Below are 23,582 nucleotides of genomic sequence, written 5' to 3' on the forward strand. Positions count from 1 at the left end.
TCGTATCTTTGCATCAGTTCTCACTTCCTGAAAGGGAGATATGGAAGTATTTCAGATATGGCTTTGCCACTCTTTGTTCTTGAGGGCAGCTATCAATTCCCTCCCGCAGCCTCCACCCCTGGCCCAGCCACCAAGAGCTTTTTCACGCCGCTGCTTTCCACTGGCCGCTCCAGCCTCACAAATGGCTCCGGGTCTCCGGTGGCCACTACCGTGAGCAAACACTTGCCCCAAGCGGGCGAGCGCTGCCACACCTGCTGCAGACACACCGTGCAGAACGACACGGCCGGGGCCTGGCACCCCCGCAGCCCCCACGGGCCGCCTCCAACGGGGAGGGCAGCGCTTCCCGCCGGCTTCTCCCTACCTGCCGGCACGGCGGTGCCCGCCGAGCGGAGCGGGGCGGAGGCAAGGGCCGCCCACCCCGGGGGTGCCGGCGGTAGGGCCGGGCCGGGCCGCGCTCCTCCCCTCCCCTCCCCGTCTCTCAGACACCAGGTGGAGGCGAAGGGAGCGGGAGCCGGGCAGGGAGGCGAGGGACGGCGCTGCCTTAGGAGACCGCAAGTGAGTGAAGGAGCGAACGCGGGGAAGGGCTGTCCGCTTCCCCGGGAAGCGCGGGGCGGGAGCCTGTGTTCCCCGGCCCGGCCCGGGCACACCAGCGGTCCCGCTCCCCGCCCCACGGCGCCCCGCGTGTGGCGATCCGCGTAGGGGCTGGAGGAGGAATGCGGGGCAACTCAGATTCTTTTATTTATTTATTTATTTATTTATTTATTTATTTATTTATTTATTTATTTTTAATTACTTTCGAGCGCTTGTAATGGCTGCGGTGCGATCCGATCCGATCCGGGCGCCGGACGGGGAACCGCCTCCCCGGGGTCACTGCAGCCGCGGCAGCCCGGCACTTCCTCAAGCGCCTGCTCTGCCCTCGGAGCGGTGCCTGTTTACCCCTTGCCTCCCTGCAGTTACCTTCTGAAAGATGCCAGGGCGCTACCTGTCTTAGAAATACTCAGAGGAACATCAGACTCTGCTTTTTCCCCCCTTTCCACTTAAAACGGATATTTTCCTGCTCTGGTATGGCTAACATCCTTCTGTATTTCCACACAAAGTTTGAAGTTCGGGGCTGTAAGGGCTAAAATTTGTGGAGAGCTCAATCTGTAGAATAATTGCTGCTTTTTTTTTTTTTAATAGCTGTGTTAGCTAAAACGCTCTGTAGAAATACTGACTAGAGTCAGCAGTAGCCTGAAGACATGTTTCTTGGCCTTTTTGATCTGCCTGTGCCAGGCCATACAGCTGCAACCCACGTGGAGCCCAGGAATTGGGGCGCGTTCCCAGAGCAGATCCAGTCTTGACCTGAAGGTTTTAAGACATGGAGCACGCACAGCCTGCCCTGGCAGTTTGGGTTTGTTTGGGTTTTAATACACCATAGTTAGTTGTCCGTGTTGCTTAGCTTGCCTCTTTGAGACTAGACTTTGTTTGTGCTGCCTTCTGTGGTAGATTTACTAGTGTTTGTGTTTTCTTATCATCACACTGAAACCTCCTGGTCTGAAGAGGAAGTTTGGAAGAGAGTAGCTTTAGGGAATGATGGAGTGCCAGGATCGGCTCCACTGAGGCCATGGTTTTGCAAGCCAGCATGAATGAAAGAAAGAGTTTCGCCCACCCCTTGGGCTGCTCGTTTTCACCCATGTCAGCACAAGCATTTGTATGCACAATTAGACTGGGAAGCTAAATCAAATTTTAAAAGAAAAAAAAAAAATCCAGATCAGCTCCCAAATGTTTTCGCTGGCACAAGCAGGCAGATGAGACTGTTTCTTTTCTGTAACAATACTGGCTTATAGTGGACTAAGTGTGGGCTAAAGTATAGCTCTTCTGCCAGATTTCATACCTATGCTCCTGAAATGAAATCACAATCACATAGTTCTCATGCTTAGGCCAGTTGTAGATTTATTTATTTTTAAAGCTGTTATTGACGCTTAGGAGAGTGACTAGTGGCCTTTTGGATTTTTGTTTTGCTATGAATGCAGTGCAACAATAACCGTTCTCTACACCTTGTACTGCCCTTGTGCTGAAAGCCTCATCTGCCCAGGGGACCATGTCAGGAGCTGTCTCTTGGACACTGTGCCTTCAGGAGAGGCACAGCCCTTCTCCTCCACCGGTACCCCTGCTCTAATGCATACCTGAGCTAGTAAATCCATGTGGCACGCAGCAACGCGAATTCAAAATCCCCAGCTATGGCGGGAGAGCCATAGTCTTTTCCAGTGTCCAACACAATGTCTTTATTTACCAAGGCAAAACAAACAAACTGCTTGGATAAATATCAATCTTTGTTGGTTTAGTAACTGTTTGGTGAAAAGGTGTAGGCTGGCACATCCAAGAACAGAACTAACTATAGTATTTGTTCCTCAGTGTAAATTAGCCTCTTGGAGTCGTATGATTGTGAAGTTGCAGTTTTCTGAGTTAGGGCTGTCTGTAAGTCATCACAAATTTAGAATTTCAGGGCAGACTCCCAGCACTGTTCTAGTGAAACTCTTTGGTAAGGTGATTTTCCCCTAAAAGGGTGGATTTGAGCTTGACAGATTGTGTCATTTATGTTGTCATTCTTTTGGGGGGGTCAATCTAATCTTTATTTGTAATTTATTTGTCATCAATACACTTCCATTTGCTTTACCTTTGGAATCCCTTTTCCTTATTAGTAGAATTTGTCATTACCACCACATTTCTATTATCCCTTTGATATGAAATTTTCCATCAGTAGGGTTGACACCAGGCATGGTCCAGGCCCAAAGGAGTTCAAGGAACCAAGTCTACAATATTACTATTCTGGGAACAGATTTTAAAAGAACTTCACTGAAACAGATGACTTTGATTTATGTTGTACTCTATAATACAAATACTGCATAATAGGTAATATAACAAAATATCACAAGTCTTCCTGTTGAAATCCTTACACCAGAAGACGTTAAGAAACGTGAATAACACCTGAAAGTCTGGGGAAGGTAAAGCTGAAGCAGGCTGGCTGTTGAGTTGCAAGAGCCTCCTCGCACCTCTGGAAAGGAACCTCAGAATGAACATTGAACTGGGCTCTGCCCTGAAGTAGTATCTTTTGGCACTAAAAACCTCTTTTATTATCTAATCAGTAACATAAAGCTTCGTTATTATAAATTCGGTAAATAGGTGAACTTAAATTTTCACCCTGTTTTCAGGCATGCTTTATTTAACCTTTAGCTTAATTTTACATTAGTGTAACCTAAGCTAGTCTGGTCTTGTCCTGCAGTCTGTCCTAGAAAAGGTCATTCTTTCTCTCACTCCTCACCTGTGACGACAGTTCTTGATTTTTCTGGTTTTCACCTAACTTTTAGGCTAAGGGTTTTAACTTACTAAATCCTTCTTTTTACAAAGATCTGCAGAAATCTGTTCAATATTGTTACATGCCCTCCAGCCTTCTTTGTAAACAAATCCTAGTTATTTTGTATGTTAGAAGCAGTTTGCGTATGGCAGCTTTACCACAGTCTCTGTCTGTGACTTGGGTTCTCGAGTATTGCTGAAAGTCTGCAGTAAATGGAAGTCATCCACTTTATTGCCTAAGCTTCAGCTGCAAAGGTTTGTTTCTTAGGATTCTGTGTGACAAGACACTGAGTGCTAATCTGGTGTCTTCTCTCACTGGTTAAATATCACAAATCCCTCCTGCAGCATCAGTCACCTTATACCTACAAGCTCTTTCTTCAGTAATTAGCAGAACTCTGCTGATAATAACCAAAGCTTCTACTTTGAGCATCTTCTCTAGTTTGGCTTGGCATGATTACTGTTTACCTGTCCTGGCAGGAGCCTGGTGGGATCTCGGAGGATTCACCCTGCTGAGACAGGATACATGCCTGCATCTCTGTGCAAGCAGACAGTCAGCAGAAACTGCCTGTTTCATGCCTGGATATTGCTGGCAGACAGCCTCTAAAGTTATTTGTCTCCCCTCGCATCTACCCACATAGCTAAAACTACTCTGGTTTTGGTCCCATGGGACCAAGCTGGCAGAACTGCAAGTTTAAACTTTCATTTGCAGTGAAAATTACAACTGTAAGTGTACAAATCAATTAAATTCCTTGGTTCACTGGACAGATTGCCAAAACGGATCCCACCCACAACTGCAGGCTTTACGGTGTCCAGCCTGGCAGATTAGCATTGTATAGTGGGGAAACCCGGGTGAAACTAGGTTATCTCTACCCAGCTGGAGACACCTGAGTTGTGGAGGGGTTGGAATCAGAATAAAACCAAAAAATCCCACATGCCTATCTTGCAAGAGTAATCGCAAGAGCAGAGTCTAGTTCAGAGGTAACAAGATCAAGATAACACCTCTGAAGTTCCAGCCAAGGCCACTGCGAAGTCTTGGCAGCATGGACCTATTTTGAGACCGTGGGGAGATGCATTTTGTTTTGGAGAGTGGAGGAAAAATATCCTTTTTGCTTGTTTGTTTTGTTTTTGCAGAGCTTACATAGACCTTTCCAGAATGATTTCCTCAAATGAATATGGGTCTGTCTCCTGGGAGCTTTTGGTGACAGTTGATCATCAGCATGAAGAGGTACAAAAGGAATTTTTACTACGGGTCACAGGGGACCTTCATATTGGAGGACTGATGCTGAAATTAGTAGAACAAATCAGTGAGTAAAGACCTGTTTAATTTACACAGTGTTATTAAAATAATACATGCAGCTTTCCTTCTACAAAAAGAGGCTCCTTTTGAAATGGCATTGCCTCGCTTCTTTGTAACGGTAGGCCGAGCATGTAGGTGCTGCAGACTTGGGGATTTTATGTGGCCAGTACCCCTCCCTGTCTTTGACTACAGCCCCTATACTATCACGGTGCAAACAAAACTTTGGTTTCGTCTTCCAGTTAGACAAATATAATTTAAGTAGACTAACTATTCAACTCCCTTTCTGGATAGACTTTATAGGTGGCTATTTTAAGGGGCAATGAAGGTAGCTGATACCCCATTTATCCATCTGTAGCAAAGAGACAGTTATTACTGTTTTACAAGTTACTTTTTCCTGTGCTATAATAGCATTCTAGCCAAAATCTGAGCCATGTTATCCATTGCATATATCCAGTACGGAGCAGCTGTGAAGAACAGAGACTGGCCGAGTCAAAGTTAGGAGATGAAAGGTCTAATACTCTGCGTACTGTCACAGCAAGTCAGCGCTACAGGCAATAAGAGAATCCGGGTTTCTTTAACTCCAAGCCACCAAATGGAGCTGCCTCCCAAAATAATCGTCTGTTCTCTAAGGCTGCAGAACGATAGATTCAGACAAGGTAGTATGGTATTTGATTATTTTTATATCAATACCACAGGGTTTTCATACGCAACTCATTCTGCAAGTATTGTTCTTTTTCCTGGAATTCTTAAATCTAGAAGTCTTCAGTCACCAACTTCACACAGAAAGGAACCTGTCTGCTACACTAGACTCACCAAGGGGAAGCACTGTGAGCTTTGCATTTCTATGCATTGCTCTAGAAATACAAGATTTGTGGCAACAAAAAAAAACCTGTCAAAAAAAACCTCCTTGAAACTTTAGCCTAGCTTGACTTCAGACAAACAAGAAGAGAAAAACTAAACTATAACAAAAAGCTTCAGCAAAGTAGTGTCAAGAAATTTAAAATCGGCAAATTAATAATTTCAGAGTTCTTGCTGCCAAATGAACGGGTTTGTTTTCAAACATGGTTTTTGAAGGAAACAAAAGGGAGATGCACAAGATATTCTTTCTAAAAGGCTCCCATTCAACGGAAGGGCATTTTTACAGGAAAACCCTTCATGATGGAAAAGCTCTACTTGGAGATAGTGACTTTATCAAGGAATCCCTTTTCCAGCATTAAAGCAGGTAGCAAATCTGTGATATGTTTTTACCAACTTCTCTGCATACTTACACACACAGTTCAGCCAGCAAACCAGTGGTAGCTGGAGTTCTCACTGGGTCAGAAGACTAATTTTTCACAGTATTTTTATAGCTAGTACTCAACTGGTGTGAAAAGCTTTCTGTATTAAATGATATTTAAAGCAAATGTGTAACTAAGTGATTTGTGTCAGCAGCTCACTTGAGACACAATTTTTTAGCAAGAAACTCCAAAATAGGATAGGGCTCTACTGTGCTATAGATACAGTGAGGAATAGCCTCTACGTGGCAGAACTAATGAGGAGAAATGAGAAATGATGCAGAAGACTGAAACAACTTGACCAAGGTCACACAGAAACTTCGCCGGCTACTACACATCATTGGCATCTGGGAAGTCATCTAATCTTGGAATTCCCCATGGAACTGAGAGCAGCAATGCTTCATCTCTTTCCTTATGCATCTCATGCTTCTCATGCTGATCTAGTCAAGATTTTGACACCTTTCAGGTCAGGATAGCTTACTGCTCAAGAGTAATCAGAGAAAAGCCACTGTTCTCCCCCTCCCCAAACTCTTTATGTAAGTCATGAACAAAGTCTTCTATCTGTTCTTGATTCAGCAAGCCTTACTTTATCTGTATGTTTTCAAAGTACAAAATCCACAACCATTTTTTACTTAAGCAAAACACAGGCAAGTCCACATTAAACAAGATGGTCATTTCTTGGCAGGCCTGTCTTCTCTGAGAAGTTTTTGCAGGCAACCCTTGTCAGTCCCCGGTCAGTCACACCAGCCTGCCCTCCTGCACACACTAATCAAAGGTTTAACTGTACCGTATCGCATTATGCCCGTTCTACCTCCCTTACAAGTTTCTGCATCCTGTGTGATAGAGAAGGTCATCTTATTTGTTAGAGAGCTTGTTACCTCTTTCCTGATTGTCACAGGGCTTACTCCCAAAATAATAATTCTTTTCCTTGATTATTTAAAGAATGTTGCCACTGTAAAGTCATCCTAAGTGGGCTGCACTCAAGTGGACATCCTTGTTCATCTAACTGTATAGCCACAGAGAAGAGCTGAGAACAGCCCCAGCACAATCCAAGTAGCATTGGACCATGTATAGCACCGCATTCAGGAGATGCACTTTCTCTGTGGATATCTGCAAGATTAAGGCAGTGCCATGGTCAGCACCTAGGTTAACTCTTCAAGGAAAACAAAATTAGTTCCCAGTGAGTGCCACAAGTATTCAGCAAATGGGGTCTAGGTCTCAGGAACTGTAGTTGCTGCTTTAATGTAACTAAATTCTCCTGCTTGCAGAAGACTGTTTCCAGACCAAGTTTTTTAGTATATTTGCTCCATAGTTGTTTAATAACCATTTTGTATTTTCCTAGAAATATCACAAGATTGGTCAGACTATGCTTTTTGGTGGGAGCAAAAAAAATGTTGGCTTCTGAAAACCCACTGGACGCTTGATAAATGCGGGGTGCAGGCAGATGCTAAGCTGTTCTTTACTACTCAGCACAAAATGTTGCGGCTTCGCTTGCCAAACATGAAGACTGTGAGACTGAAAGTCAGCTTCTCTTCTATGGTATTCAAAGCTGTCAGTGACATCTGCAAAATTCTCAGTAAGTAAAGTTAAATCCCCTCTGGCAACTAAGTTGGAGCATTTTATTAGGTGACTTTGTTTTGATGTGAAGTCCTTACAAAACTGTTTAGCTCAAGGAGAAATTTGATTAAGTTGATCCAAGATCAAAAGACAGGTTTTTTTGGTTTTTAGTATCCAGTGCACGTCAATAGTTCTCAGTCTTTGTGATAACTGATGCAAACGTCAGAAATGCGTCCCGTGAGCTGCAGGAGTAGTGGATAGTCAAAGTCCTGTTGATGGTTTTGTAGGGATCCTTGTCCTCCTTGAGTGGGACTAAGTCCTACTTATTCTGTGCCATTGACTAAGAGTCTGAGTTTATCAATCTCCTACGCCAGTCTTCACCATAGGCGATTTTACTGGTGTCTATTGATGTATCATCTATTTTCACTAGCATTAATGATACTCGACTTGGCCTATTGGTTATATGTATTCACGTCAGAAGGAACATGTTTTAAATGTTCGAAACTTTTGACTTCAGGTCAGGGCATACATAACTACCCCGCACAAGCCCATGAATGCGTTGCAGCACAGAGTCCCCACATATCTACTCTTCAGACCAAACAGTCTTCAGAATCCCTTACTTTTAGGGTAAAATGGGGATTAAAATCCTCATTTTAATTCAGATCTTCAAAGCTAAGCCCATTAACCCATTCATCTTCAGAAGAAATTTAACACCTCATGTTGACCACAATGCAACTTTCAATTGCCTCTTCTAGCAGTGGGTTGTGAAAGGTATAGTGTGTCTTTATTATATTTAACAGCTCTGACAAAATGATGCCATAATTGTTCAACTGACATTTGGCCAAATTAAATATTTCTACCCACATTTTTCTTCCAGAATGAGTCAGTACAGGAACCCTGTAACTTTTCTCATGAGTGAATACTGTCAAAAATGTCTTTGCTTACCCCAGGATAAAAGTGTTTTTCAGAAACAAAGTGCCAAGTTTGCAACTGACAATACATGTCTGAATCAGTAGTGCGTTAGGGAACAGTGCATAACCAGGACAGAATCTTGTACGTGAAATATAGTGAATAAGAAAAGGCATGAACTTCAAATATAGTGGTTCCATTTCTGTTCTTGCGTATTCCTAAGTCAGACATTTCGTTGAGGTTATTATGCTCAGAGGTGATTGCAGAGCTGTTGGGGAGAAAGAGGTTTTCCCCTGGTGCTCTAAAATGCAGTTATTCTTGCTGCAAAAGCAGGCTTAAATCCTGTACAAGCTCATTCTCACAGCCTGAAGTCTTTTGCCTTGTAATTGAATTACTGGATTTTCCATGGCTACTGCTTTCAACCTGCTAAAAATAAAATTCAGATTGCAACATGGAGCTTCCCCAAATGCTATTACTAACCATGGGCTTTTTTGGATGTAATCTGCTAAGTTTCAAATGTTTCATCTTGCTTCACTTCCCAAATTGCCACTGTAGATATTAGACGGTCAGAAGAACTCTCTTTGTTGAAGCAATCAGAAGATGCACTCAAAAAGAAAAAGAAAAAAGACAAGAACGGCAAAGAACCAGTTACAGAAGACATTTTAAACCTGTGTAACTCTCCAGTGAGTTCTGGATTATCAGGTAATGAAAAATCAATATGATTTTATTCTTCTGACTGAAAGTCAGAAAGAGGAAGAAATTCTTTGTTACACAATTAAAACCAGGGAGTTTAATGTAGGATGGTAGTCAGAGGGACACAGTTGGCCTGAAATTAGTGCCTTCAAGAAGATACTGAAATATCCAATATATCAATATTTTTCTGTTGTCTTTTTAAATGTTTTTCTTTCCCTTCTTATGAGAAAGGCCATTCCAGAAAACCGGTGATCAGCTGTGGCCCTGCACACAAGATGTGCTGCTGCTCTTTGAAAATGTGAGACCACTCTTAAAATATTCCACAGTTTTGGCAACCTGAAAGGAAAAGGGAGAAATAAAGGCTTGAAAGTATATGTTTCCTATCTCCCAAAACACCTGAGATATCTCACAGAACAAGAAAGAGCACTTCTGTCCCTGAAGTCACTTCACCTGTGAAAGGACACGGCCTACTGTAAACAGCAGAGATAGGAAACTGTCTTGAAAGAAAAGGGTTAATCTTTTATGATGGAAAGTGGTAGATTACCAAAGTCGGAAGGCAGATTTCCCTGGAATAATACATTACTCTCTTAACTTGCAGGAAGTCCGGGTTTATACAGTAAAACCATGACACCCATTTATGATCCCATGAGTGGGTCACCAGCTTCTTCTACAATTACTTGGTTCAGTGACAGTCCCTTGACTGAGCAGAATTGCAGCATCCTTGCCTTAAGTCACGCCAACTGCTCTCCAGAAATACTAGCGGAGATGTACCAGCCTCGGACTTTAGCTGACAAAGCCAAACTCAATGCAGGGTAAGATGCCTCTCTTTGAGATATTTGTTAGCTGGCTTAACCAGGGTGGTATTAATCCAGCTTTTTAAGTGTAAAGCAGAATTTGAAAACAAAGTCCTGATTTATGGCTATATCGATAGATAAAAACATGTTTTGATCTAGGTTTTGTTTCAGAAATATTTACTCTTTTTGATCTTTTTTTTCCTTATTCAACATTCTTGGTTAGGCAATTTTGTTTTAAAGTGGTGAATGATGTAATTGTGCTGGCTCTGGATTAAATTCCATTGTTAGATGAAGACAAATCCAGTGAAGTAAGTAGTGATGTTGGCACAGCTGAAAGATGGTTTGGATAGACGACTCTAAAGGTTTAAATGGGCAGTGGAAATACACACGTGGATAAATTCAGTAAGGCTCTACTGCTTTACCAATAGGTGACTTCTTGAACTATGCAAAACAAACTTTGCTTAGTGTACACCATAGAGGAATACAGAGTACTAGGGGATTTAGTGGTGCAAGTGTTTGAGAGGATTGTCCTTCTAGCATTAAACTATGGGTTGTCATTTTTAGATCTGTGGAGCATTTAACAGTGACTTTGATAATTTCATTGGATTTCACGGGAGAACAGAAGTAGTTACAATTATAGAACAGCAAATACTGAAATGAAAAGTGGGAGTTCTAGATATACAGGTACACTTTTGCTCTGGTTGAAATGAACCTCGCATTGCTGGAGATCAAGAAGAAAGAATCTTATTGGCATACGTCATCCCACAACTACTTACTGCTCAGTTTCTGGCATCTGCTCCTGATGTTTTGAGTAGTGTTGGAGTAAAAATAGGAAGATTTTAGGTATCATGTTTATACAATGAAAGTTGGAAATCCTTGCAAATGTTGCACCTTCTCAAATTATGTGAATTTTCCCCAGACTTGCAGGAATTAGAGCTGTTTGTTCCCACTTTTGTTTCACAAGTACATTGGAGCTCTGCAGGTGTGATAGTTTTTCCTGTACAGATGAATCTGTGGGTTGTTTTCTTCCACAGCTGGCTAGATTCATCTCGATCACTTATGGAACAAGGCATTCTGGAGGACGATCAACTTCTCTTACGCTTTAAATATTACACTTTCTTTGATTTGAATCCAAAAGTAAGAACTTTGTTTTTATTGCTATTCATTGTTTGCCTGCTTTCATGTCAAGGAGCTATAACACAAGGATACCGAATTTTAGCTAGGATTTGTTACAGGCCCTTCAGAGATCAAATTCAGCTTCTTCCCCTCAGCTAAGGCTGCACTTTTCCCCTCTGAACACTGAATCATCGTTCTTCCCCTGAAATAAGATCTTAAGTATAAAGATCAGATCCGAAGAGCACTAGAAACAGCATCCAGATTTCCAGAGGGGCTGGTTTACTTTCCTGCCTCTCTTTTAACAAGAAAAAATAAGGGGAAAATTAAACCAACAGTATCTTAAATGATATAAAGGTATAAGGCCTATTTTTGAAAATGGACTTTAAAATGACATTTGTGTTCCACTGCCCTTCACTAAATATGCAGCTTTTCTGGGCCGAAGCACTCAGTCACTTAAATTTGTTTCAATGTGCCTGGGTGATTAAATACCTTTGGAAAGTTCAGCAAAAGTGTTTAAGTCCCACTTGAAAACAAGACTTAGTCTTCAAAAATCACTGAAATGTTTTTCTCAAGTTGCCTCTCATTTGCCTTTATTGCCACTAAAAGCCAGTCACGGTGGTTGTGTTAAACCAGTGTTTTTACGGCTTGGGTGATACATTTAGTGAAATTAAAGCACGGTCATTGACCAGTGTAAATCAACTAGAGTTCAAATGTGAATTTTAGAGGATTTGGCCTTCACTTTGTTATTTTCTCTCAATTCTGTAAAACTCTTTCTTTTCAGGCATCTCAGATAAACAGAAGGGCACTTTCTAGTTCAGGTGGCATGTTTTTGAGTGAAATGTCATGCTCACGAAAATTCAAGTACGTGTCTCAACTTCAGCAGCCCAAATATTTCCCTTCTCTGCCCCAGCCAGCCATGGAGCCGTAGGATGAAATAACCCAACAAAGCTTCAGGCGACTTAATAGCTCATCACTTTTGGGAGAGGTCACGCTCCAAGGTTTACCCTCCCATCACCTACCTTTCACCAGCTCTGGGGCTTGAATATTTCTGTGAGTCACTTCAGCTTATTAACCAAGTAGATAATAAGAAACAATCACTATCCAAAAAAAATGGATAGCAAATTAAAGCAGTTCACAGCAGGATCTGACAAATGTCAAGCCAGTGCAAAGATAGAGCCAGAACCGAAAAAGCCAACAGCAGAAGAGGGGAAGTAAGGAGTAAGAGTTTCTCTCTTTTCTCTCATATTTCTATCAGCCATGTCACATTATTTTCACTCTCAGCACAATTTCACATTTTGGTTAAGTCAGCCCAAGGCCTACCACCACAAAAGGGGATGTCTTAATCTCCCGTCCTGCTTCAGCCAAGGACTCCTGATTAATTTTCTGTTGGATCAGCAAGCCACTGTGACCCTACACCCAATCACACGAGCTAGTACAAGGATGGGAACATAGAGCAGGGCAGAGGTGGGGGGAGGAAGGCAACAACCTTTATGGCTTCAGCTCAATGTTAGATCAGCCGTAGATGACTATGTATCTTGACGGTCATTAACGACCAATGTTGCTGGTTTTTGCTACAGTATGATGCAGTGCGAATAAACCAAATATATGAACAAGCTCGTTGGGCCATCCTGTTAGAAGAAATTGACTGCACAGAGGAAGAAATGCTGATCTTCGCTGCGCTACAGGCACGTACTTGATCCGAGTTGCAAAACCTGTTTCCTCAGGAGGCAAGGCACAAGCTAGGACAAGACCAGTATAGAGCCCAGGCCAATAGATCTGCTTGGATTGGGGATCTGCTGTTTGAGTGAGAAACAATAAGCAGCATCTATCAACTAAACCAACTAAATTCAGTAGCAGCACACCATTATTCAAACTGGCACATACGATTATGGAACCATTTACTAACATTATCTAAAGCAAACCGTACCCAGGATGGAACTTTGATACCAGTCTATTATGAAGAGGATTACTATGAAGTGTTGCTTCCCCTACCAGCTACCATCCTTTCACATATTCTTCCTGCAAATTTCTCTAATACATAAATACATACGTTCACAACAGACCGAAAAAAAGCTATAGCACGTTTTGACGATAGGAACGCTATGGAGTACGTAGAAATTTAACATGACCTAGCGTGACTTAGTCCCTGACTGTAGGTAATAATGTTTATTAACAATAAATTCCTTCCTTTTAAATGTAAACAGACCTGCCAAAAAATCCACGGCCTGCGACTGCGGAACACCACAGAACCTTGCTGCCAAGTTTCCACCTGGTGTGGATGGCACTTACAGCTGACAGAACTAGGGACACAAATATTAGCACTGAGTCAGCCTGAGAACAGGGATGATTATACAGCTGGCAATTAAAATAGGAAACTGTTATCAGTAATTCCACTGGAGATGGTAGCGGGCGTACCTGTTTCCTTGTGACAAAACCCACAGTTCTGTGCTGCAGAACTTTACGCAGTTGTCCAAGACCCAGAAGACCAAATCGCTCATTTTCATATGCTGTGATTGTGTGCTGCTAATTGATATATTGACTATTTGATATTTGGTGTTTTATTTTAGTATCATGTAAGCAAGTTATCCTTATCAGCAGAAGCGCAAGATTTCACCTGCGAATCAGAAGTAGATGAAGTAGAAGCTGCACTTTCTAATTTGGAAGTGACACTGGAAGGTGGAAACGCAAGTAACGTTTTGGTATGTCCTTTCAGATCCTAGAATTGCTTTCACTGTGTCAAATGTGTTGACTCTGACAAGCCTACCTGGTTCCTCATTTTTTAACAGAGTCAACACACGATTACAAAGTGCATTGTACTAAAATTATTCCTAATTATTCCTGATAGGAGGACATCACAGACATCCCGAAACTTGCTGATAATCTCAGGCTAGTTAGGTGAGTTATTAAAACTAATAATAAAACATAGGAAACAAAAAGCTTAACCATATAAGAGATCTCCTGAGTTTTTCATTCTAATCTAACGCTAGATCCTAACGTTATAAGTCAACACCAGATAGGTCTAACTAGCCTAATATCATCCTCTTCAAATCTTTCTCTTACTGCTTCTGAGCAAGATTCTCAGCAAATCTTTCTAGCTCTTGGGGTGCTGGGGTAGCTATACTTATGCTTATTAAAAAATCAGGCTCTTTATATTTCCTAGTGCTCATCAATCATCATCTCTAAACAAGAAAGTCTACAATTTTGTTTTCAATCACATTTTACTGGGTTTTGCCAATTAAAAACTAGAAAAAAAAACTCAAAAAACTTTCAGCTATCCCTGAGAAGAATTTCTGAAAGTAACCCTGGGGATTTATTTATTTTTTTAAACAAAAGAAATAAACAAAGTACCCCTTTCTAACCAAACATGGAGTCTGGTTATTTTCTAATATCAAAATGAGTTTCAAGTTGGAGTAGCAGTATGATAAACCAGCTCAGTAATACCTCACCTAAATAAGTAAACGGAGGAAAGTACAATTCTGTGATCCCACTATAATATCTTGATTTATGGGTTATTTAAATGACTGCAGTGACCTCAAGTCTGTAATGCCTTTTATCACAAAACAGTCTTTGTGTTTTAGAAAGACAAAGATTTCTGTTGCACAAATATTTATCATTCATTCTGTTGACAATGATACTTGTAGTCAGCAAACTGAAAATTGCACTTGAAAACTGTTAACTGTTGTTAACTGTTACGAATTGTTAATTATTAATTCCCAATTAAGAAATTTTGTTTGACATTCAAATTACTAAGGTGGCTTAAGATGAAAGGGAATTTCAGCCTTTTAAGTTCTGTCAGTTACTCACCTCTAACAATGGATTGTTTATTTTTCCCCAGCAGTAAAGCAGTTTGCTTTTAAAAGCATTCAGCGGTTATTTTTCATCACGAAAAATTTCCTATATACATGATAAATCGCTTACTAAACCTAAGACATTGTAGAAACTATGTAAGGTGTAAAACATTTCTTGAAAGGAACAACAGCATTTTGTTACATTCATTATTTGCTTCATTGTAAAGGTAAATGCAAAGCTCTGCATGTCATACTGCTGGGTATATATTCATATACTGAACTTTTATTCACATTTATTCACAGTAGGTACCACATTAGCACACTAGGAAATACTATTTTCAGGTGGGTCATGATACTGTGGAGAATTACAATACTTTTTTTCAAAAACAACAACAACAAAGCTTTCAGCAACTTTTTTCGGATAGAAAAATAATGTTGTTAGTCTAAAAAAATTATAGTCCCTTATTTTTGAAGAACGTCACTGTATTGGAAAATTAAAAGCCAAAATAGTTGGCAGTTTTGAAAATCCAAGTTATTTTTTTAATTTAAACATAAAAATCACCATTTTCTAGAAGGAATTCTAAACTAGGATTTTTAGAAAGGCTCGGGAGAACACAAGAGTGGGTATAATAAATCAGTGTTTTCCAGCTAGCTGTACACTCTTTGTACCATCATCTTAGACTTAAAGGGAAGTACTAAATAGTGGATTTTTTTTCTTTTTTCTTCTTTTTAACTTCATTGTTGATCTCTGTAACTAGTTGTGAAGTATTTCTCTACTAAAATAGTGCTAATACCTCTTGTTTTCTTTCCTCTAATATATTGAACCTGGGGTTTTATTTTCCTACCTCCCTCCCCCTCTCCCCCCTAGCTTTGTTAGTATATTCTTAGTAGAATTAATTATGATTTTTATCTCTAACTGAAGAGAGGTGGGGCTGGCACAATGATTATGTTTGACTATTAATATCAGTTAATTCACAATTCCAAAGCAGATATTTTTAAATTTACTCTATGAAAGAAATCAGTTTGCATTAGCAAAGTATTGAAATTAAGTAATTAAAATGAGGATTATATCCATCTATATACATGCATGAGGTGCTGGAATAACACTGCCCTAGTGGAAGAAGATGGTTTAAACTATTACTTTTTCTTGGAGTACTACAGAACCTCTATAAACTTAGTGAAGGACTAGAATTTTGTTGTGTTAGATATTATTCAGGTAAAGTCAAAAAGATCATCTCTTCCCCATTTCAATTTAATGAGTACAGGTTAGTTTTATGGGTGCAAATCTTCTAGATAAGGAGCCGTGAAAAACTGAAGCTAATTCTGGTGCATAGGAACTAACTAGTAGGTTACTAGTTACTATTAGAAGGGGAATGGCTTTGATTTAGGACTGGAAAAAATAAGAAAAATCAAACAGGAGTGGAAGAAAAAAAAACCAAGAGAAATCACGGATGGGATTCAGCTAGTATCTGGGTAAAAACCACATCCATACCCAGGAGAACTTGGGTGCGGTGTGGGTTCCGGGCGTTTGCCATGCCCCTTATTGACACAAGTCGGAGTAACCCAAATGAAGCTGTGTGCATATGACCTCAGAGCAATTTGAGACCTACAGTAACACTTGTGAGTGACTCAGCAATTTGTACATTTAAACAAATGTAATTTCTTCTTTTCTTTTAGGCCCAGGAAGCTGTCGCTCAAAGCTATCAAGCCATATTGGTTTGTCTTTAAAGACACTTCGGTATCTTATTTTAAAAATAAGGAATGTGCACAGGGAGAACCTATCGAGAAACTAAACCTAAAAGGTAGGAATTTTCTTTTCCTTCCTTTCCTTTTTCTATTGCATTCATGAACTGAATATATCAAGAAATCCCTGCGAGACTCAGGAAGGCAAGCACAATAGCGTTTAGTCTTGGAACTTTTTCAGTTATCGAGACTCCTAAGCAGGCAGATTGCATCTGCAGAAGAGGCCTGAACAAAAAGGATTCAATAGCTTAGCCCAAATGGAGATTATCTGGACCTATATACTATAGTATATATATACACTATATACTGCTGCGCAGGGACAGCTGCAAGACCCTCCCTGGACCTTGTTTGCTTCATGCATTGGGGATTTCCATAGCTACAACCAGCTTTAGGTCCTTCTGGAGGAGAACTCCTGCGTGCACACACGGCAAACACCAGCACCATATATAGCCTCCATCTACATCTACTCCTGCAGGGACATCACTTGTTCAGCGTCAGCGAACCAGTGATGCCCAGGATTCATCCTAGAAGAAACCTTTGAAATGGAAAGAAGATTGACCCCTGTGAACAAACCTGCAAACCAATCTGCATGGTAAAACTAGCCAGGGTGACGGGAGCCTCACCAAGGAGCCCACAGCCTTGGTGTCCCGTGATACAAAGGGAAACTGTAGCCATCCTCAACTCCAGCTGAATCCAGAAGGCCTGGAACAGCACCATCAACATGAGATACCAGGTTCCCAGGGTTCTCTGGGATCCCAGCATTGGCCAGCTCTGTTGTAGATGTCACCCACATCCCATTGTCACTACTAAGTTGCTTCTGAAAATATAGTCCAGGCTTTCGAGACAATTAGGTTAAAATTTCCAAAAGTGCCTATCTCATCGGCTCCTCTCCATTTTGAGCATTTCCTAGGATCAAGCTGAGGTTTTGAGAGCACTTGCATCTTTTCTCTTCCACATTGACTAACATGCTGTTTCAGCTTAGAACATTCATCACCATGGCAAGCCAGACCAGGCAGTGAACTAGAACAGAAAACTAGAACAGGCCTAAGCTTCAAAAGTCTTGGCCCTTGATCTCAAAGAAAAACAACCATTAAGTACTGTTCTTTAGTATTAATCAGTATTTAAATTAGTGATGTCCTAAATAAATAAATCTATTCCTTCCTGATTCTCTGTAATCTAGGATGTGAAGTTGTACCAGATGTAAATGTTGCAGCAAAGAAGTTTGGAATCAAATTACTAATTCCTGTTGCCGATGGCATGAATGAAGTATATTTAAGATGCGAAAATGTGAGTAATAAGACAAGGGAAAGTGTGTATTCCAGATTTATTGGCAGATTGTCTAGAAGACCCATTGTCTTGTTCTAGAATTTGTATAGAAAAATAAGGATGCTGCAGAGAGTTTATTATCTAAATGTTTAGTAAAATTTAAGAATGATGTGGTGATCTAACAAATACTTTATGGTTGAGGGGACAAAAGGACAGTAATTCTATGCTATCAGTTTCCAAGTAAAGCTGCTGGAAAGAAAAAAAAGAGCATACTATCAAAAAAGTAAAAAGAAATTACAATGTTTTTCAGAGGACTGGGGTTTGGGTTCTGTTCTCTTCTTTTTTCTTAATTAGAACTCTCCCCATTCAGATGAGGGTAGCATGATAAAGATCTGTAGGTGGAACCTCCCAGTCAGGGATAAACAATAGAACTATAGTAACTATACATCCACGCAAATTAAGTGGAGTAACTCCAGAGTGGTTTTATCACACAATGAAAGATGCATGAGCAGTAGCCATCTTCATAAACGGTTTGTCCAAAAATATCAAACAATTCTTTTTGTTGCAGGAGAATCAATATGCTCGGTGGATGGCTGCTTGCGTTTTAGCCTCAAAAGGCAAAACAATGGCCGATAGCTCTTATCATCCTGAGGTCCACAAGATTCTTTCATTTCTAAAGATGAAGAACTGGACCATGTCTCCCCAGGCTGTCTCTGATCCAGAAGGCATAGATATGAAACCAGAATGCTTCGTCTCGCTACGTTATACTAAAAAATACAAGTCCAAGCAGGTATCCTGAGCATGGCTTGATGGTTGGGAATAGGTGGTTCCAATGACTGCTTAGGGGTGAGGCTGGATCGAAGCAGTGTTTGGAAACCTTACGGTAGAATCATCCTGCAATACTCATTTATCCCTTTGCAGGAGGCCTTTTCTTTAAACCAAACACAGGGACAGGTCTCTCGGCACTTCTTCCAAATCCTCCTCCTACATCCACACCACCTCCTAAGTCACTCATCATGTTCTCCTCCTGATTACACTGTCCCTGAAAGTCTCTTCAGAGTAAGAAAGGAAGGGTTTTAAGCACGGGAAGTTACTGTCTGCATCTTAAACAACAGTGTGTTCCTGTCTTCTTGGCCTGGGTGTCTTTCCTTCCTCTCCACTTCATTCCTTTTCCACTGCTTTTGCTGTGAAAGAGTTCAGCCTACCCATCCTCAGGACAGTCTCCAGAGCAGTATGCTGGAGCTAGATCCAGTGCAGTGCAAGCCCAGACGCTAAGACCTTCCTGCCCTGTTCTGCCCTTGTAGCTCAGGATCTGTCCCCAAATGGTCCCTGCAGTACATCTGCATGAACGGTGATGACTAAGTGTCTGAACGTGGCGTCAGAGCTAATGCTGTTTGAGTTAGTGAAAGCAAGGGTATTTTTGTTCTCCAGTCAACTTGAAATCTTTTTCTATTCCTGTGTTTCCCAGTTGGCTGCTCGTATTCTGGAAGCCCACCAAAACGTATCCCAGATGCCTCTAGTGGAGGCCAAGCTGCGTTTTATTCAAGCATGGCAGTCCCTCCCCGAGTTTGGCTTATCCTACTACATTGTAAGGTAATCATGCTGTTAGAGCCGTGTCGAGCTGCCATAATGTGTTCACGGTCAGTGATTTGCAGGAAGTTCTTTGACTCCCTGTTCTGGAAACATTCTCTCTATTTTTTTACCCCCATAGACCTTTTTTAATTCTAGTAACTTCCATATTGCTGGGTTTTTTTCTATTGCAGTAGCACTCAGTAGCTCTGTTCCTGGAGTGAGACTCTCCATTATGTCTGCCTTCATACAGACCTGTTGGGTTTTGCCTGAAGTAACACATCACTACGATTAAACCTTTGTTGACATAAACTCACTAAAATGTAAAAAAATGCACGTCCTGTCGGTGTTCTCAGGTTTGCAATATATTTGTCCACTCCAACTCTTGCTCAGTGGATTGATCAGATTTTTTGGATCAGATTTTATGATAAATTTTATGAGAAATCAGATCACATTTTATGGTAAAATGCTTTTTGCTGAGCATAATTTCTTTCGCATTTCATTAAGAAAACAGCAAACACGTTCCCTTTTTTAGGTGAACCTAGAAGAGCGGTCAGCACAAGAAAGGTCCCGTTGTGTTCACAGCAGTTTCCCCAGACACTGACGTTGAATACGGCAGTGTTATGACCTGCATTCTTTTCTCTTGACGAGCCACCAAAAAACTAAAATTACTGACACAACCGTACTTGGAGGCACCTTAATTTGTGCTTAACACCTCTTCCAGGGCTCCTTAGGCATCCTTCTGTGGTATAAATTGAACCAGCTGGGAGCCATTCTCTGGCACAGAGGCCAGCTGGCATAGAACAGCCCACATCTGTACTATTAAACTCTCCGACTTCCCCAAACCCAGTAGCCTCATGTGAACTACGAGATCGTGTTGGTCCTTGGATGTTCCAGCTCCTGAGCAGTACCTGGGAGTCATTTGAGAGCGCGCTGCTTGGTTGCAGCCAGAATTCTGCCTGGGAGTCTTAGTGATTGAATAGAACACGAGTTCAGTGCCCAGGAATGTTCCCTGTCACTATTTAATTTACTAACATAGACAGAGATGTTTTGTCACCACTAATTCTGTTAAACAAACAAACCCAATGCCTAAACTGTGTTTTGTAGTGTGAGCAAAACATCTTGTGGTGAATTTCTACAAACTGATGGGCAGTATCTCACTGGGGGAGTTAAGTAAGGCACAAATTGTGGTCCAGGTCACATTCTTTCCCCAAGCGCCAGCTTCATCTAAGGAGAGAAGGTTCAGAAACAGGATCAAAAATACTGAAAATATTAACAGCAGTCAGACAAGATTTCCTCCAGCTTTCAGCATGAGGGTAGAGACAGGTAGTTTCTTTACCAGAATAATCTTTTCCTAGCAATTTCTAAAAAGTTCTGATACTATTATATATATATTTTTTCTCTAATCAGAAGAAAGTTGAAATGGCTCAATATTTTTGCAATGATGTGATTTATACTCAGAAACATGCATATGTTGCTAACAGAGTTGTTTCAATAAGTTAATGGTGATATATAAAATATTAAATATATTTTGATATGCTTATATAATTTAGGTGAATTATATTTAGGTGAAACCAGATCTGCTCAAAGGCTTTGTTGTTTGGGTTGGGTTTTTTTCAGGTTTAAAGGAAGCAAAAAGGATGATGTGCTCGGGGTGTCCTATAACAGGCTGATTCGAATAGATATAGCCACAGGAGATCCTATCACAACATGGAGGTTCTCCAACATGAAGCAGTGGAATGTAAACTGGGAAATACGCCAGGTAAAACTCGAACGGCTCTCTGCATTCAGTCATTGCCTTTCAGACACTGGAGGATGCTTTCAGAAAATCTGTTTAAACCTCAGATTGAAAAGATTTTGAATGTGTTGTGACATGTTATTAAATAATCTGTTGATTATTTTTTCTTAATGGAATCTGTAGTCAAAATTCAGAAAGTAAAAGATCTCCAGTTTGAAAGGTTCCTAGCAGGCTTATTCTTTATAAGTTGCCCTTGATTTTGATGGGGTGAAATGCAGAGACTCAAAGGTAAATTCCAACCCATTATGTTTACTGCTCTGTCAGTAAAAATCTCATTATAACTCTCTATAGACTAGCTCATGCATCGTCCTCTAAATTGTGAACTGACAGTAGTTGGAAATCAAAGCCTGGCCCCCAAAAGCAGATTTAAGGTCAGCACATAACAATGAACAGTATTAAACAGTATTGGTTAAGCGTACAAAGAGTCAGGAGTGCCACTCTTGCTCTTCTCATTGTTCTCGCTTAATATGCCACTAGAAAAAATCTAGTTAAAAGCATGGGGGTTTTGCCCGCCTAAACAAGCAACAAGATTTTGACCACAAGAGGGCCCTGCCATAGCAGAAAATAAAGAAACAAGCAGCCAAACACCAAAAATCTTGGTTAGCAGACAAGCACTGCTCTATCACAGTATTTGTGGTCCAGCTGTGCTCTCACACTTGCTCTTTTTTTCCCAGATGCAGCTTATCTCTGTTTCTGATTTTGCCATACGTATTTTCTTTAGGTTGCAATCGAGTTTGATCAGAATGTATCTATCGCTTTCACGTGTCTGAGCGCTGACTGCAAAATCATCCATGAGTATATTGGGGGCTACATCTTCTTGTCAACCCGCTCCAAAGACCAGAATGAAACACTGGACGAAGACCTGTTCCATAAATTAACTGGAGGTCAGGAATGAGGTGATGTAAACTCTCTTCCCTCTGCCTGCCTCTCCTCACAGCTAAGACGACCAGAGATTAAACAAAAATATCTCTGATTGTTAATTGATGGATAATAAATATTGTACATGTTAATCCATCTTGTAATATGACTGGACTGTTAAGATATTGAAGCCAAGGTCACTGGATGCAGTATGGCAACGCCATCATCAACACCAGGAAAATTAAATTGTCTTTGTTTTCTTTTTGTACAGCTAGAAGTTTTTAAATAAACAGTGTCTAGCCACTGGGCATTTTTGAATCTAGTATTTTTAATTGCAACAATCTGTTTAACCATCCAGAACAAGTATCTTGGGGATATTGTACAGCAAATTTTCTTCTCTGTTACAGCCGTGCAACTCCCACTGTTGAACTGGCCATTGTTAATAAGGCCAGCATTTAGTGGAACTAAAGCTGAATAAATACATATTTTAAACCTACATTACTCGTTGAACACTTGCATTGGGACAGAAAACATTCCATTAGTGTTGCAAAGTCCTGCAGACTGAGCTCTCACAACCCAAGTAGTGATTACGCAGTTCTTCAAAAATGTAGCACCCCTGTCTACCTTCATCCACTTAAGTAGTTCCCTGAAAGCCAAAGCAGCTACCAGACACCTAAAACAAAGCATTAATCTTGGCAAAACTGGACTCAAAACGTTGATCTTTTGAGGAACTTTGTTAATTTCCAGCTTGAAAAAAATGCTTTAGGTACTATTTAAAATTATTTGCTTGTTAAAAAGGCCTCTGAGTGTAGGCCTTTCTATTTTCTGTCCCTGTTGCTCTGTTTCACTGTGACATCTAACTCTAAACTAAACTTGTTCGTAAGTTGAGTAAGGAGCTGAAACACCTGTAGAAATGATCTTACTCATGCATATGATTCAGAATACAAAGAGATTACTCAGTGATACTGTGCCTGAGGAACCGGAGCTGGAGCAGCCAGCTCTGTCTGCTGGAGGGAGCCACGCGCATCCACCGAGTTGAAAGGCATTTGGTTCTGCCCAGCAATGCACCGTAATCAGCAAAGCAAGAAGAGAATGAAGCGAGGAGGATTCGTGAAACTGCTGGACAAACCAAAACTGGTTTCACATATCTAAAGAAATACAATGCACAGATGTTGTCATATCACCAAGAGATGCTGCAGAAATCACTGCACAATTCCTAACCATCACTGGGAGCGGATAGCCCTGATTTTTCTGTCACGTCCCCTGCTTTCCTCCAGTGCCTGTCAGTAGGCTGCAGTGGAATCACTCCCGATTTGTGCCAGTTTAAACAAACTATAGCTTTACATTTTGCAAAAGAAAGAGCTGATACAGCCTGCTTCCCAGCCCTCTGCACTTGCCTCTCCTCAGTCCTTTTTACACAGGGCTGAAGAACCTTCCAGTTTTCCTTCAGCAGAGGACTTCTCACTTGCTTGACACAGGCCAAGTATTTTCCCCGCAGTGTGAGAACCACCTATAACGAACAGTCCAAGTCCAAACATTTGCAATACTTAAAACCTGCCCAAGGGTGCCGTGGGGGAACTGAATGCA

The 23,582-nt window shown here is 41.0% G+C and overlaps 1 protein-coding gene and 1 long non-coding RNA gene across 2 annotated transcripts in view; one reads left to right on the top strand and one right to left on the bottom strand.

Annotated features, from left to right (window-relative positions):
* The window catches only part of LOC129204103 (uncharacterized), a 210,499-nt gene that overhangs the window by 170,596 nt on the left and 16,321 nt on the right, over window positions 1-23,582 (bottom strand). The gene's annotated exons all lie outside the window — the stretch shown is intronic.
* Window positions 299-22,318, top strand: FERMT1 (FERM domain containing kindlin 1). The gene is made up of 15 exons (XM_054819417.1): window positions 299-555; window positions 4,465-4,637; window positions 7,247-7,480; window positions 8,926-9,072; window positions 9,662-9,875; window positions 10,892-10,994; window positions 12,551-12,658; window positions 13,541-13,672; window positions 13,819-13,868; window positions 16,439-16,563; window positions 17,685-17,791; window positions 18,339-18,560; window positions 19,239-19,363; window positions 20,960-21,101; window positions 21,859-22,318. The coding sequence occupies exons 2-15, from the start codon at window positions 4,487-4,489 to the stop codon at window positions 22,030-22,032; spliced, it is 2,034 nt and encodes a 677-aa protein (XP_054675392.1). The 5' UTR covers window positions 299-555; window positions 4,465-4,486; the 3' UTR covers window positions 22,033-22,318.

Source organism: Grus americana, chromosome 3, assembly GCF_028858705.1.
Source record: "Grus americana isolate bGruAme1 chromosome 3, bGruAme1.mat, whole genome shotgun sequence".
NCBI lineage: Eukaryota > Metazoa > Chordata > Aves > Gruiformes > Gruidae > Grus > Grus americana.

Bases quoted from the DNA above. Each gene is read 5' to 3' on its own strand.
- FERMT1 (XM_054819417.1), top strand. From the start codon at position 4,487: ATGATTTCCTCAAATGAATATGGGTCTGTCTCCTGGGAGCTTTTGGTG. The intron at 16,564-17,684 runs GTAGGAATTTTC...TCTGTAATCTAG, and splicing joins CGAGAAACTAAACCTAAAAG to GATGTGAAGTTGTACCAGAT. The intron at 19,364-20,959 runs GTAATCATGCTG...GGTTTTTTTCAG, and splicing joins TTATCCTACTACATTGTAAG to GTTTAAAGGAAGCAAAAAGG.